General features: G+C 43.4%; 2 protein-coding genes across 2 annotated transcripts in view; one reads left to right on the top strand and one right to left on the bottom strand.

The window, feature by feature from the left end:
- LOC120029407 (zinc finger CCCH domain-containing protein 6) overlaps nt 1-2305 on the top strand; it is a 19409-nt gene extending 17104 nt beyond the window's left edge. Inside the window, exon 15 of the mRNA XM_038974627.1 lies at nt 32-2305. Coding sequence (XP_038830555.1) covers nt 32-1284 — 1253 coding nt within the window. The 3' untranslated portion in view covers nt 1285-2305. The remainder of the gene's footprint in view (nt 1-31) is intronic.
- LOC120029406 lies at nt 2226-17088 on the bottom strand. The gene is made up of 10 exons (XM_038974626.1): nt 16847-17088; nt 16098-16281; nt 13233-13418; nt 12836-12979; nt 10004-12283; nt 9666-9872; nt 6140-6367; nt 4327-4499; nt 3849-3966; nt 2226-3658 (listed from the first exon to the last, which is right to left on the bottom strand). The coding sequence occupies exons 1-10, from the start codon at nt 17086-17088 to the stop codon at nt 3455-3457; spliced, it is 3966 nt and encodes a 1321-aa protein (XP_038830554.1). The 3' UTR covers nt 2226-3454.

Raw genomic sequence — 17088 nt, 5'->3', positions numbered from 1 at the left:
TATTTCAAATGTTGATGAAATTAACTTTTAGGGGTGATGCTCCGCGACCCACGCTGCCAGCTGCAGCAGTTCAGCCACATCCGTGTAGACGTTGTGTTACAGCGCCCGGCCTACGCCTCAACCGTGGTCTGGTCAGCTGAGGATCTCATCCCCTCACTGGTGCCCAAACAGGAGCACTCCATCAATCTACCTCTACCGCCCCTCATCGCTGACGCACAGATGAACCGAACCAACAATAGGACCAGGACTTTATCCCCTGACCACTCCACCATAACCACCTCCACCACCCCTCCACACATGGACCCTCGCCTGGTCGCTGCCCGTCTGAAGGAGGGTGTGCTGGGTGTGGGGGTTGGACTAGGCAGGCTCCCCTCCAGGACACTGGAGCCCAGGGGGTCAACAGAGAGGTTGTTGGATCCCAGGCAACACAAGGCCCTGGGTGTGGACCCTCGGATAGGTCGGTCAGGTAGTGTGGACACTAAGCTCCCTATCCTGAGGGAGACGGAGAGAGGAGGTGGTGCTGGAGGAGACCCCAGGTTGCAGAGGAGCAGTGCTAGTGGAACCTCTTCCTCCAAAACCACTACGTTAACATTTTCAGCCCCGGCGCCAGCTCCATCTAAATCTGAGGCTGAGAAGCCAGAGAAGCTGTGTCCGTACGCCCCAGGGCGTCTGTCCTCCTCCGGTGGTGGGTTAGAGAGCCCCACCACCTCCACCCTGCTAGGGGGCATCAGCCTTTATGACCCCAGAAACCAGGCACCGCAGCTGGGCCAGCGGGATGAGACAGAGCCCCAGAGGAAGACTGGGATCCTCAAACTACCAGCCAAGAGAGAAAACACTAACACTAAAACTCCACCATCATCCTCGCTCTCGCCAACCCAGCGATCTGGAGGGTCTGTATCCACACAGGATGTCAAGGGCGGTACCGAGACCGCCATGGATGGGTCTGGGTCCAAAAGTCGTCCACCTCCTACCCTCTCCTCTGCTCCTACAGTGACAACGTCAGGGTCGGAGCCTCCCAGCTCCCCAGTCAAATCCTCCGCCCCCGCGGTCCACCACCTACCCATCCAGGCCCTGGCAGGCCTGATCAGGCCCCCCTACATAGACCCCAGACAGGTCAAACAGGTAGAGAAGGAGACCAAGCAGCAGGAGGAGAAGGAGCTGGAGAAGGGAGAAGAGGAGGAGAAGATGGAGGAAGGAAAGGAGAAGGAGGAGACAGAAGACGATAGGCCGCTGAAAGACGTATTCAAGACCTTCGACCCCACTGCCTCCCCTTTCAGTCAGTAAATACTCATCAGTCAGTAAATACTCCTATTTTGAAATATATAAAAACACTCCTGTGTTGCAATGTTTCTAAATATATTGACAACCTAGTAAAATATACTGTATGTTCTGTACATTTATTAGAAACTTGTATGTATCATTATTATTGAGCTTTACATATTTATTTCACCTGTATATAAAACTGTCTGTTCTACAGGATCTGTTGAGAATAGACTCACTTGTCACTAAATGTATTGTACATTGATAGAGATAGTCCCTGTCTGTCGCTTCAAGACACAGACATTTGATCATGTTATTATACAGTATAAGGCTACCAGTCATGGCAGCATAGACAGTAGGGTAGATGCTGGCTGTGCAAAGACTTGGTTTATGTACAGTATAACTATCTTAAGTCTATAGGGATGTTATTGGTCTTTGAAAGGGAGTTAAGATATGGACAGTATTAAGGGTTTAACTTTCATATCAAAATATGTAATATTAAGGAACTGTATTAAAATGTTTTTTTTATGAAACAGTACAGTATTTTCGGCTAGGTCTACACCCTTTGAAAAAAATGAACATTTAAAAAACAAACAATACAGTCCTATATACCAGAACACTAAGTAAACCTAGAATCTCAGTTATTTTTCCTTTTGATCTTATATTTTAATATTATTTACAGACACTTTTACATTTGTGTTCCATGCTCACTATGGTGGTTAAGAAATAAGAATATTGAAAGTGGGTGTAACATGGGTTTCATTTGGTCCATTTTGTGTGATTATGTATGGTGCTACATTTGAGATTGACTGAATTGAACTTATTTTTATTATATGCTATTAGGTCACATTTTAAATGGCTTGTTTTGTATCATAAACGCAGTGTTTTTTATGAATGGTGTAATCTGGGTTATGTCATGTTTGTTTTGTTTTATAATGTCAATATGGTTGATCAAATATTGTCTAAACGGTCAAACTCAAAGATGCTCATCATGTTGAAATGCCTTTTTAAGCAGTGTCTTAAAAATAATAATCCATATATGACATCTTTATGTTGTGAGATGTATTTATGTATAGCCAAAGGACATGTACATTACTTATATTCCTCTTTTTTCCCTTCTTTTTTTCCAATACATAACATCCATATGCAAACAACAATATACAGTCAGAAACATCCACAACATCAGCCCTGCCTAGAACCACCCTCTCACACCCCCATCTCCAGCAACACTCTCCGCCAGACCACATGGCCTCAAACTGCATCATTTTGTTTCTCCTTCACCCACCACTTTCAACATTTAGATAATAAAGGATTTTACTTTTCCATTGTGTTAACGATGGAGGATTGGTTGATTTTCAGTTTGTAAGTATACGTTTTTTTCAAGATAATTGACGAGAAAAATATCGTCCAACCCATCGGGTATCTCACTGCACCCTCATATGCCATGTCTTGAAATATGCAGACAGATAGATTAAAAGTACATTTACATTGTAATACTTCTGACAGACAACTTTCTAACTCTGCCAATAACTTTGGGACTTTATAGCATTCCCAGAAGGCATGAATTATTGAGTCATTGTTCGTTTTACACTTAAGACATGACTCTGCCATTGTGCTGTAGAATTTGTGAATTTTGTCTCGTGTAATAAATTTAAAACATTAGTTTATACTGGATTAAGCGTACATTTTTGTTAACTGTAATTTCGTTAGTTATGTTCCAAAATTCCCTCAATCTTGTACCAATATCAGTTATTTTTTAGTCTTGGTTACAATAGATTATATTTTTTTTGTCCGAGATTGTCAGTCGGATAGGCTCTCTGCAGGTTTTGTATATCTTACCTATCATATGAACATCCTTTTCTGACACAAATAGGATTCCCTCAAGATTGCTCTGATGTCCAAAATATTTCAAATTCACATTCCTTGATATTAAGCTTTTTGGTATTTTCAAAATAGCCTTTACAGCCAAACATTTCTGTGAAGTGTAATGCATTGCACATCATGTGCTTGCTAACATATCTAGTATTTTACGAAATGTGGTCACAAAACCTTTGTCATAGGAACAAAGTGCTGGACACTGGAAGTCTTATTTCATTACATTTCCCCAAAGTTGTGTGTCCCGTGGACATGATCCATATGTTTACATGGTAGCAACAAGTAGTTCCTGGTGTCCAGTCCATGGGGTTTGACACGTTCACTTGAATCCCTGCTTCTGTATGTGCATAGGAGGGGCCAGGCTGGGGGATTCTCTGTGCTGGGAGGTTCTCCTCAGGCCAAGATCATCCGTGTCTGAGTTACAGTTCTGCTGGGCTCGGTGCATTTGTAGGTTCCTCTTCCACTGGAAACAGAGCGCTGCTGCCTCCACCCCATCTGAGTTGGGCTCCGGCTGTCTCAAACCCTGTTTGGCAGATTGCTATCTGTTATGGTAAATGTGTAAAATCGGGAAATCTATACATTTACCAGGAAATATATACATTCCCTATCAATTGTAAATGTACAGGTTTACCAGGGAATCCATACATTTATGGGGCAGGGAATGTATACATCTCCCACAGTGAATCTGTACATCTCCCGGTAGTGGTTATTACCTTGATGCAGGCTGTCTCTGCTGCTCTGACCCCATGCAGAACTATCTGAAGCAGGTTCTGGGCATTCTTCACAAGGATCTCATCTGAAGACTTGCTTCCTGGGGTCAATGCATTAACACTGTGGAAATAGATGTATGTAACTTGAATTAGTTCTGATCTAATTTAGGATATTAGATTCTGTGGATGTTTGTATAATATAAATACATTATTGTTATCAGTGAACAGGATGAAAAATACAGAACTGGAAACGAGGTGAAGATCATTGATGTAAATTAGAATAGGAAGGGACCAAGTATGGACCCTTGAGGGACTCCCACAAGTTATATTCAGGTATTTGGACTGCTATTCCATAAGGCAAAATGTTTCTTGTTGGGAAGGTAACGTCTACATAAGTTGTCTATATTGTAATACATCTGCTGGTGTAAAAGGTGTTTCATAAATACATTGAATTGATTGGTTTGAATGATTGATCGCTCACCTGGAGATGATAGTGAGTTGGTTGGTGATGGTGAGAATCTGTTCCACTCTGAGAGACAGTTCAGCAGTACACTGTTTGTCCAGACAGTGGTTTGATATGACCTTCACAAAGTGGGTGATGTATTGGCAATTCGAGACCACGCCTTTTGCTGTGCTGACAAACATCTCTTTGCTCTGTAATATAGATCAACACTACATGTCCAGAAGTATGTGGACACTTGCTCGTCAAACACCTCATTCCAAAATCATGTGCATTAATATGGAGTTGGTCCCCCCTTTGCTGCTATAACAGCCTCCACTCTTCAGGGAAACATTTCCACTAGATGTTGGAACATTGCTGCGGGGACTTGCTTCCATTCAGCCACAAGAGCATTAGTGAGGTTGGGCGATTAGGCATGGCTCACAGTCAACGTTCCAATTCATCCCAAAGGTGTTCGATGGGGTTGAGGTCAGGGCTCAGTGTAGGTCAGTCAAGTTCTTCCACACCGATCTTGACAAAACATTTCTGTATGGACCTCTTTGTGCACAGGGGCATTGTCATGATGAAACAGGAAAGGGCCTTCCCCAAACTGTTGCCACAAAGTTGGAAGCCAGAATAATCTAGAATGGCATTGTATGCTGCAGCGTTAAGATTTCCCTTCACTGGAACTAAGGGGCCTAGCCCGAACCATGAAAAACAGCCCCAGATCATTATTCCTCCTCCACAGTTGGCACTATGCATTTGGCCAGGTAGCGTTCTCCTGGCATCCGCCAAACCCAGATGCGTCCGTCTGACTGATGGTGAAGCGTGATTCATCACTCCAGAGAACGCGTTTCCACTGCTCCAGAGTCCAATGGCGACGAGCTTTACACCACTCCAGCCAATGTTTGGCTTTGCGCATGGTGATCTTAATCCTGTGTGCGGCTGCTCTGACATGGAAACCCATTTCATGAAGCTGCCGACGAACAGTTCTTGTGCTGACGTTGCTTCCAGAGGCAGTTTGGAACTCGATAGTGAGTGTTGCAACCGAGGACAGACAATTTTTGCACGCTACGCGCTTCAGCACTCGGCAGTCCCGTTATGTGAGCTTATGTGGCCTACCACTTCGCAGCTGAGCCGTTGTTGCTCCTAGATGTTTCCCCTTCAGAATAACATCACTTACAATTGACCGGGGCAGCTCTAGCAGGGCAGAAATGTGAAAACTGACTTGTTGGAAAGGTGGCACCCTATGACGGTGCGGCTGAAATAGTTGAATCCATTCATTTGAAGGGGTGTCCATATACTTTTAAGAAAATGCTTAATCCGGACAAATAAATAGCAAATATTCAGGCATCAGAATTCATCCTGACTGCACTAAATACAATAAACAGATTGATTATTGGTGTAAGGTAGCCTAGCGGTTAGAGCATAGTTACAAATAATTTGTAGACTGCAAATTGACTGCAAGAAGCCCAAACAGATATAATATTTCACTATAACATTGATTACATTTATATACGATCACGTGTCTCTCTATTATGTTTGGGAATACTTGGGAACAGATTTGTTAAATTAAAATCACTTGGAGCTGATTTCCTGGTGTTTTTACAGTCTTTTATGTCCAACCATGAAAATAAATAAATTAAACCACCTTGCCCGTGGGCCAGTAACCAAAAGATTAAATATCTGAGCCGACAAGGTGATAAATCTGTCGACGTGCCATTGAGCAAGGCACTTAACCCTAATTTGCTCCAGGGGCGCCTTACTACTATGGCTGACCCTGTAAAACCACACATTTCACTGCACCTATCGAGTTTGTGAAAAATATATATATTGATTGATTGATTGCCATTACCAGTATGGGCCCTTTCCTCCTCAGGTACTGGGCCATGTGGTAGATCCGGTCTGCAATCTCCCTGGTTACCTGGACGATACGGTTGCCCCGAGCATCCCACCTGTCTGTCTCTTGTTTGAGGAACAAGGCGGTGTAGGTAAGAGATGGGGTGATTGTGGTGTAGGTGAGGGAAGGGGTGTAGTAAGTCAGGGATAGGGTGTCTCTGAAGAATGCAGACCTTGGGGCATCCTGCAAAGAAAGATGTGAACGTATACAGTGCATTTGGAAAGTATTCAGAACCCTTTACTTTTTCCACATTTTGTTACCTTACATCCTTATTCTAAAATTAATTAAATTGTTTTTTCCCCCTCATCAATCTACACACAATCCCCCATAATAACATAGCAAAAACATTTTTTTTGAAATTTTTGCAAATGTATAAAAAAAAAAAAAAACTGAAATATTACATTTACATAAGTACTCAAACCATTTGCTCAGTACTTTGTTGAATAACTTTTGGCAGCGATTACAGCCTTGAGTCTTGTGTATGACGCGATAAGCTTGGCACACCTTTATTTGGGGAGTTTATCCCATTCTTCTCTGCAGATCTTCTCAAGCTCTGTCAGGTTGGATGGGGAGCGTCGCTGCACAGCTATTTTCAGGTCTCTCCAGAAATGTTCGATTGGGTTCAAGTCCGGGCTCTGGCTGGGCCACTCAAGGACATTGAGACTTGCCCGGAAGCCACGCCTGCGTTGTCTTGGCTGTGTGCTTAGGGTTGTTGTCCTGTTGGAAGGTGAACCTTCACCCCAGTCGGGGTTCCTGAGTGCTCTGGAGCAGGTTTTCATCAAGGATCTCTCTGTACTTTGCTCCGTTCATCTTTCCCTCGATCCTGACTAGTCTCCCAGTCCCTGCTGCTGACAAACACCCCCACAGCATGATGTTGCCACCACCATGCTTCACAGTAGGGATGGTGCCAGGTTTCCTCCAGACGTGACGCTTGGCATTCAGGCCAAAGAGTTCAATCTTGTTTTCATCAGACCAGAGAATCTTGTTTCTCATGGTCGGAGAGTCCTTTAGGTGTCTTTTGGCAAAGTCCAAGCAGGCTGTCATGTGCCTTTTACTAAGGAGTAGCTTCCGTTTGGCTACTCTACCATAAAGGCATGATTGGTCGAGTGCTGCAGAGATGGTTGTCCTTCTGGAAGGTTCTCCCATCTCCACAGAGGAACTATGGAGCTCTGTCAGAGAGACTATCGGGTTCATGGTCACCTCCCTGACTAAGGCCCTTCTCCCCTGATTAATCAGTTTGGCTGGGCGGCCAGCTCTAGGAAGAGTCTTAATGGTTCCAAACTTCTTCCATTTAAGAATGATGGAGGCCACTGTGTTCTTGGGGACCTTCAATGCTGCAGACATTTTTTGGTACTCTTCCCCAGATCTGTGCCTTGACACAATCCTGTCTCAGAGCTCTGCGACAATTTATTCAACCTCATGGCTTGGTTTTTGCTCTGACATGCACTGTCAACTGTGGGACCTAAAATAGTGTGTGTCTTTCAAAATCATGTCCAATCAATTGAATTTACCACATGTGGACTCCAATCAAGTTGTAGAAACATCTCAGGAATAATCAATGGATGCAGGATGCACCTGAGCACAATTTTGAGTCTCATAGCAAAGGGTCTGAATACTGAATACTAAATACTAAAATAAGGTATCTGTTTTTTATTTTCAATAAATGTGCACTCTATATATAATCTAATGTACAGTTGAAGTCGGAAGTTTACATAAACCTTAGCCAAATACATTAAACTCAGTTTTTCACAATTCTTGACATTTAATCCCAGTAAAAATTCCCTGTCGTAGGTCAGTTAGGATCACCACTTTATTTTAAGAATGTGAAATGTTAGAATTATAGAAGAGAGAATGATTTATTTCAGCTTTTATTTCTTTCATCACATTCCCAGTGGGTCAGATGTTTACATACACTCAATTAGTATTTGGTAGCATTGCCTTTAAATTGTTTAACTTGGGTCAAATGTTTCAGGTAGCCTTCCACAAGCTTCTCACAATAATTTTGGTGAATTTTGGCCCATTCCTCCTGACAGAGCTGGTGTAGCTGGTGTAACTGGGATGGTGTTCTTCGGCTTGCAAGCCTCCCCCTTTTTCCTCCAAACATAACGATGGTCATTATGGCCAAACAGTTCTATTTTTGTTTCATCAGACTAGAGGACATTTTTCCAAAAAGTATGATCTTTGTGCAGTTGCAAACCGTAGCCTGGCTTTTTTATGGTGGTTTTGGAGCAGTGACTTCTTCCTTGCTGAGGTGCCTTTCAGGTTATGTCGATATAGAACTCGTTTCACTGTGGATATAGATACTTTTGTACCCGTTTCCTCCCGCATCTTCACAAGGTCCTTTGCTGTTGTTCTGGGATTGATTTGCACTTTTCGCACCAAAGTACGTTCATCTCTAGGAGACAGAACACGTCTCCTTCCTGAGCGTTATGACGGCTGTGTTGTCCCATGGTGTTTATACTTGCGTACTATTGTTTGTACAGATGAACGTGGTACCTTCAGGTGTTTGGAAATAGCTCCCAAGGATGAACCAGACTTGTGGAGGTCTACAATTTCTTTTCAGAGGTATTGGCTGATTTCTTTTGATTTTCCCATGATGTCAAGCAAAGAAGCACTGAGTTTGAAGGTAGGCCTTGAAATAAATCCACAAGTATACCTCAAATTATGTCAATTAGCCTATCAGAAGCTTCTAAAGCCATGACATAATTTTCTGGAATTTTCCAAGCTGTTTAAAGGCACAGTCAACTTAGTGTATGTAAACCTCTGACCCACTGGAATTGTGATACAGTGCATTATAAGTGAAATAATCTGTCTGTAAACAATTGCTCGAAAAATGACTTGTGTCATTGTCACGTTCTGACCATAGTTCTTTTGTGTTTTCTTTGTTTTAGTGTTGGTCAGGACGTGAGCTGAGTGGGCATTCTATGTTGTTTGTCTAGTTTTACTGTTTCTGTGTTTGGCCTAATATGGTTCCCAATCAGAGGCAGGTGTTAGTCGTTTGTCTCTGATTGGGAGCCATATTTAGGTAGCCTGTTTTGTGTTGGGTTTTGTGGGTGGTTGTCTTCTGTCTTTGTGTCTATGCACCAGATAGGACTGTTTTGGTTTTTCACATTTATTGTTTTGTATTTTTGTAGTGTTCATGTTTATCGTCGTTATTAAACATGTTGAACACTAACCGCGCTGCGCTTTGGTCCTCTCCTTCGTCCACAGAAGAAAGCCGTTACAGTCATGCACAAAGTAGATGTCCTAACCGACTTGCCAAAACTATAGTTTGTTAACAAGAAATTTGTGGAGTGGTTGAAAAACAAGTTTTAATGACTCCAACCTAAGTGTATGTAAACTTCCGACTTCAAATGTATATACTCTATATAATGTGAATATAATTCTCACAGAAAAATCTCAAATACCGTACAATACAAAAGTAGATGATATTGTATCTATGTAGTTAAAATATTTAAAGTATCAGCTATTCAATACTCACATATTGTTTTGTTGCCATCGCAGGTTCATATTTGGGCGTTGCACCACAGATACTGGAATTCTGTTCTGTGGTATTTAAATTCTCTGGATTGGTTGTCTGCCAGGGTGCAATGTCTGGTTGGTAATCAAGCTTCTTCAGAGTAGGAGAAAGATTGCTCTCAGTCATCCCTTCTTTGGAATCTCCTGGTGTTCCACCCTGCAGACCAACCTTCATAATAATAACACATGCATTTTATAACATGATTTTATTTGTATAATAATCTCAAAGTGTTACAGTGTGTGCTTTTAAACAAAGAAAACAAGGGGAATATAAACAACAAAGAGCTAAGTTAACTCTACCTTGACGTGTTCCTTCGCCTCCTGGCTTAGCCCATCCACCTTATAGATTTCCTCGGCTAAAAAGCGAGCCTTGGCCGACCAGCACTGTATCTGGATCTCCAGACTGAGAGTGTCGTAGACACAGTGGGTCTCCACTACCAGCCTGGCTCGGCTCACTATATCAGAGATCTGGAAGGACAGATGATCGTTGATGGACCTCAGGTTAATCCGAGCACGAGGGTTGCGAATGTAGTTGAAACAGTCTTCAACGCTCTTGGTAGCAGCTTTGGCGTTCTCGAAAAGCAACTCTGCAGCAGTCTCAAATGTTTCTTGGGCCTCCTTGGATGTCTTGTTATCTTTGTGGTGCTTGGAAGCCTTATAAGCAATGTTTACGATGTTTTGAATTGCGGTGACATAGTCCTTATTTGCTTTGTTCAAGTGGCCGGATAGCACCCTCATTTTAATCAGAAGCTGTCTTTGTAGAACTTCTGACCTGGCAAACTGGAGGACACCTGAGAGAGATACAATGCAGAGGTCCTCAGCTACCTGTAAGTATGCCTCAGTGAGAGTCTTTAATTCCTCCTGAAGTTGTGTCAACGTTTTCACTTTGTAGGCGCTTTTACAATTCACGCTAGTCAGTCTCGCTGCCTCTTGGATTCGCAGTGAGTTCTCGGACATGGCCGCCAACCTTTTCTGAGGGGTCAACTGTCTCATCAACATTTCCCTTGTTCCTAAAATCTTATCCAAAGAATTCAGTAAAACTTGGACTGACAGTGCCCACAGAATACAAGGCCCCTCAAGTTCATCTGCCTGACCTGATGTTGATGAGCTAGCAAGTTCTGTCAGCTCTCTTGTGTTGTTATGGGCTTTGTTCAGCTTGCTGTACAAAACTGTAAAGCTCTCCTGACAGTCACTTGGTGGCGTTATATCAGACGACGTCAACAGCTGCACCACATCGGCACACCAACTCATGACTTTGCTGAGTTCCTGAGAAATGGCAGTGGCTGACATGTTTCGTGGACGACCTTGAAACATTGAATAAACGGCGTGGTACCAGGTTCCAGCAGCTGGTAAGAGGACTTTCCTGATGTTGTTGATCAGGTCAGAGAACAGTGTACTGTGTTTGTAGAGACTGTCCGTGTTCATAGCTAAGCTCATTGCAGTCTCCTGAGCTGTCTGGACTAACTGAGGCGTCAGGGCCACTAACTCTGATCTGAAGATATCCAATGTCTGACTATCGACAGCGTCAACAATAGTTGAAGCTTCTTTCGCAGCCTGAGCGTAACAATTTGAAAGCTTGAGAACTCCTGTACAGGCTTTGCTGAGGACTGTTACATCTTTTTCTTTAGTCACAGTCACAACCTTATACAAGAGGGGCAAAAGGTCGAAATCAAGAGGCTTTGGGATTGGATTCGCTTCACCTGAAACAGCTGGCCCCTTTAAATCATCATTGAAGTCTTTGTCTGCCATCATAGGCTCTCTAATTTCTTTTTCTAAGAACTCAACTTTACATTCAACTGGTGAATCCCTTTCTGAAACATCTAGAACAGGAAACTGAAGGCCAAGGTCTCTTATTTCCTGATCCATAGCTGATCCTTGAACCTGATTGGTTGCTTGGACTGAGGATGAGACTATGCTCTGGCGTGCATCCTCTCGCAGTGGACTGAGGAGGTGTGGATGTTGCTGTCCATCCAGCCCTTCTCTTAACACTCTAAAGTGCTGAATCACCACAAATGCGTGATCTGAAAAGACAGAGTATACATTCACATCAAGACTGGAACCAGAGCACATGTCTCTGACAGATCCGACCACTTTGGCCTGTGACGCTTCAACCTGTTTCAACAGAACTAGGAGTCCATTGCGGTAGATGGGATTGTCACTCTTGTCTACGTGTCTTCTAACAGAGTGAACCACCTGTTTTGTGTGGGAGATAAGGTCATCAGCATGCTTTCTGAACAGTTTGTGGTTCTGGGCTTTATACGCCGCGTCGCATCCACACTGGTCGTTAGCCATCTCGTGAACTGCCAAGCTAGTGAATTCTCTAACATCGATGATGTCACAAAGAGCATCCTGCAGCTGACCGGTCTCCTCTTCCCATCTCTCACACTGATCGTGGAGTTTCTGCACGGCCTCAAAGCAGTTCTCTAAGTCTGAACCGTCTTTATCCAACTCCAGTGCGAGAGGTTTGATCTCAGCCTTCAGACACGTGAGGCATGCCCTTGAGTTCTCCACATTTTCTAGACTCTTAGAATCCGTGGCGAAAGCCGAGATGAAACTTGCAACCTGTATCATCCTATCAGCCTGTGAAAGAAGATCCATGAGCAATACATGGATAGAAACTGGATCTACCGGCAACTCTTCAACTGAATCATTCTCCAAGACTTGTCCAACCATATTCACCAGATCTTCGAGTGGACTTGACCCTGTAACAAACGTGTCCAGAACTTGATATAGAACTGCAGTCATCATAGCACTGTCAAGATTCTGGATTTGCTGCATCAGTGAAAAACAGATACTCTGTAAATGCTGGTTCAGGTTATCATCATCAGGATTCTCTGGAAGCTTTACAAGCCTGGACATTTCTGACCAGAGATGTAGGACATGTCGACAATGATCCACCACACAGTGCTGAAGCTCCCTTTGTGAGGAGTTGGCCACCACCATGCAGTGGAACACAAGATCTCTTAAGAGGCTGTCAACGTTACTGATCGAGGAAGAGGAGGAAGAACTCGCCAGGAGCCTTATCAAACCATCACGCCTGTCAATGTAGTACCCACACGGACCTAAGGCAACACCACCTCTACGGCAATAACTCTCGAGTGTAGTTACAATGTCTTTCACAGTGCTTTTCACCTTGTCCAGAATGTACGTTTTGGAGGCTTGGGCCTGCTCACTGGTTGGGTGTTTGATAGTGGTGACCATAGCCGTGTGAAGCATAGAGATGCATTTCCTCAAGGAGTCCAAAGAGTTGTGCAAGTGCTCCGTCTGCCTAGGATCCTGTAGGAAAACAGAAGATAAACAAAGACTTCAATTGCAACTACAGGTACATTGAGTGAGTGCTTAGCTGGTCCTCTTTTTTTCATTGTTACAGACTGTTGACTGCAAACAACCTTTCACTATTTTTACACAAGAGGATGGAGTTGAGTAGCCTGATCTCACGATAGCTCACACTCTGTTTCAATTGACAATTGAAGTGAAACGATCAGTCTGCTTGACCAGGCTAAGAGTTGAGCACGTTCCCTCCCCTTACCTGCAGGGCTTCAGCCCGCTTCACTACCAGGTTGTTCAGGAGAACCAGGGCCTCAGTGAACGGATGGAAGGCCTTCAGTAGAGACAGGATGTCCAGGGAGGAAGCTAGAGAGGATAGGCAGTCCAACACCCAGTCTGTAGCCGCTACGGTCTTTCTCACTGTTGCATCATCTTCCACTGAAAGTATCTAGATGACATAGAAATATAAATAATCGATAATTATGATTTTTGGAGGGTTTACTTTAATAATATTACATTTTATAATGAATATGATAATGTTATACAACATGCTTTATAGGGTTATAAAGGGTTTTCTTGAACACTCTCCACATATTTTTCAGATAGTTGTAATTTTTCCAATTACATATGTTGTTCTACGACTATGTGAACCAACCTGGAAACAGATACTGTATGTTGTTTAATATTCATACGTTTGTATATACGAAGAACAGTTAATGATTATAACACATTATAATGGGTTCATTCATGCTCATCACAAGTCTTACAATGAAAAGTCATAACAATTCTTATAACTTCACCATAACGCAGTATACAGTCGTGGCCAAAAGTTTTGAGAATGACACAAATATTAATTTTCACAAAGTTTGCTGCTTCAGTGTCTTTAGATATTTTTGTCAGATGTTACTATGGAATACTGAAGTATAATTACAAGCATTTCATAAGAATCAAAGGCTTTTATTGACAATTACATGAAGTTGATGCAAAGAGTCAATATTTGCAGTGTTGACCCTTCTTCTTCAAGACCTCTGCAATCCGCCCTGGCATGCTGTCAATTAACTTCTGGGCCACATCCTGACTGATGGCAGCCCATTCTTGTATAATCAATGCTTGGAGTTTGTCAGAATTTGTGGGTTTTTGTTTGTCCACCCGCCTCTTGAGGATTGACCACAAATTCTCAATTGGATTAAGGTTTGGGAAGTTTCCTGGCCATGGACCCAAAATATTGGTGATTTGTTCCCCGAGCCACTTAGTTATCACTTTTGCCTTATGGCAAGGTGCTCCATCATGCTGGAAAAGGCATTGTTCGTCACCGAACTGTTCCTGGATGGTTGGGAGAAGTTGCTCTCGGAGGATGTGTTGGTACCATTCTTTATACATGGCTGTGTTCTTAGGCAAAATTGTGAGTGAGCCCACTCCCTTGGCTGAGAAGCAACCCCACACATGAATGGTCTCAGGATGCTTTACTGTTGGCATGACACAGGACTGATGGTAGCGCTCACCTTGTCTTCTCCGGACAAGCTTTTTCCAGATGCCCCAAACAATCGGAAAGGGGATTCATCAGAGAAAATGACTTTACCCCAGTCCTCAGCAGTCCAATCCCTGTACCTTTGCAGAATATCAGTCTGTCCCTGATGTTTTTCCTGGAGAGAAGTGGCTTCTTTGCTGCCCTTCTTGACACCAGGCCATCCTCCAAAAGTCTTCGCCTCACTGCGCGTGCAGATGCACTCACACCTGCTTGCTGCCATTCCTGAGCAAGCTCTGTACTGGTGGTGCCCCGATCCCGCAGCTGAATCAACTTTAGGAGATGGTCCTGGCGCTTGCTGGATTTTCTTGGGCGCCCTGATGTCTTCTTCACAACAATTGAACCACTCTCCTTGAAGTTCTCGATGATCCGATAAATGGTTGATTTAGGTGCAATCTTACTGGCAGCAATATCCTTGCCTGTGAAGCCCTTTTTTGTGCAAAGCAATGATGACAGCACGTGTTTCCTTGCAGGTAACCATGGTTGACAGAGGAAGAACAATGATTCTAAGCACCACCCTCCTTTTGAAGCTTCCAGTCTGTTATTCGAACTCAATCAGCATGGCAGAGTGATCTCCAGCCTTGTCCTCGTCAACACTCACACCTGTGTTAACGAGAGAATCACTGACATGATGTCAGCTGGTCCTTTTGTGGCAGTGCTGAAAAGCAGTGGAAATGTTTTTTTGCGATTCAGTTCATTTGCATGACAAAGAGGGACTTTGTAATTAATTGCAATTCATCTGATCACTCTTCATAACATTCTGGAGTACAGTGATCCCTCGCCACTTCGCGGTTCACTTATCGCGGATTCGCTATTTCGCGGATTTTCATAATGCATTTTTTTTTTTTTTTTGGTGCATTGTGCTCTGCATTCTGATTCGCTAAAAACTCACTCCCGCTTCTTGTATCAAAACATGCTACGAATTGTGCTATCATTTTGTCGATGCAGAGCTGGCAGAAATGACAAAGCCACAAAGCGACGATGAAAGAGAAGAGGGAGAAGAGGACACGAGAGATGAGGAGGAAGGACTAACGCTTGGTCGCTTAGCAACCATGGTGCGAATGGCCACTGAACTTAAGCGAGTAGCTGAGGAATGGGACCCTTTGATGAGCCGTTCATTACAGTTCTCCAACGTAATCGATGGTGGCATGTCGGTGTACAAGGATCTTTTTGCAAAGAAGAAAAAAGAGCGACAACAGCTGCCTATCACTATGTTCTTCTCCCGAACAAACACACCTGCACCGCGGGCTTCAGAAGAAGAGAACACTGCAGAGCGCAGTCAGGATGCAGCGGCCCAGTCTGAAGAGCAGTGAAACGGCCTACACGTGAGTCACTGTATTTGTATACATGTAATAGTTGCTAATTGTAAAAAAAAAAAAAGTTTTCTATTTCGCGGATTTCACTTATCGCGGGTCATTTTCGGAACGTAACCCCCGCGATAAACGAGGGATTACTGTATATGCAAACTGCCATCATACAAATTGAGGCAGCAGACTTTGTGAAAATGTATATTTGTGTCATTCTCAAAAACTTTGGCCATGATTGTACCTGCAGACCTGCAGACTAAGTAAAATGTCACTACATAGGCTAATGTTACTGTACTTTGACCACTCCTAGCAGAACATTCTGTGTTGCAGTGATGAGCTCCTCTCTGTGCTCGGCTAGGCCAGGCTGGATATTGAGTTTCTGGGCTGCCAGGAGGACATGCTGTCCAGACACAGTCATCGGCTCCACTAGGGATGACATCTCTGTTCTCATTACCTCATCATCTGTGGCTTCTGAACGTCTTGGAAAAGAGCGAGAGAAAAAAAACAGCCTGGTTTTCATTTAATGTTGTTGTTATTTAGCCTGGAAACCAAACGGATATGAGCCATCAGCAGAGCCATCTATTTCTATATGCAATAAAAGGCTCTGGTAAAATGGAGCATATCAGTTTGGATTCCAGGCTTGTTGTTATTACTCAGGGCACTCACAGTTCTGTATGGTATTCATATTTTTCACTATGTGATGTTCATGACAAACTTTGCATGTTGTTAAGTTCAGAAAATAAAGTCTGGCTTCAATTAACCGATTCCTGCTCAGATGACTATAAGACATTCTTCCTGTTTTGCAATAGCAGATGGAGTCAACAAATGTGTGTCATGCTAGACCAGAAGAAGCCAGTCCAGGTAGAAGCAAGAGAATATACCTGTCTTGTAAATTTGGGGAACACAGTAAAACCTAAAATTATAAATCTAGCAAATAATACTATTACTGTATATTATATTTTATAAGGAGATTCAACCATATTTATTATAGACTACCTGTCCTTTGTTTTTTAAATACATGTATGCAAGGGAAGCAGTACACACTTTAAGAGAAAGGATAGAGTGAATTGGAATGCAGGGTCCCACCACCTGTAGGCAACGGCGGCCATGTTCATGGTGGCTCTGGCCACAGCCTGTGCTTCTCCCTCTAGCTGGGTGAACTGCTCTGGTCCCTCTGCCCTCTCACACAGCAGAACCAGGTGGACCAGGTGTACTGCGATGGGGGCCACCACCTTCTCTATAGCAGCTGTCTTTATCAGGCTAGCCTGGTCCAGGAGAGATGCCAT

This window comes from Salvelinus namaycush, chromosome 35 (genome assembly GCF_016432855.1).
Source record: "Salvelinus namaycush isolate Seneca chromosome 35, SaNama_1.0, whole genome shotgun sequence".
Classification (NCBI taxonomy): Eukaryota; Metazoa; Chordata; class Actinopteri; order Salmoniformes; family Salmonidae; genus Salvelinus; species Salvelinus namaycush.
Note: the sequence above shows the minus strand (reverse complement) of the source record. Positions and strands in the feature narration are given on the sequence as shown.

Excerpts from the sequence above, each read along its gene's own strand:
- LOC120029406 (XM_038974626.1), bottom strand. The coding sequence starts at position 17,088 with ATGGCATCTCTCCTGGACCAGGCTAGCCTGATAAAGACAGCTGCTATA. Across the intron at positions 13,419-16,097 it reads TTCTGCTAGGAGTGGTCAAA|ATACTTTCAGTGGAAGATGA; the intron begins GTACAGTAACAT and ends TATGTCATCTAG. Across the intron at positions 12,284-12,835 it reads AAACGTACATTCTGGACAAG|GCTGATAGGATGATACAGGT; the intron begins GTGAAAAGCACT and ends CTTCTTTCACAG.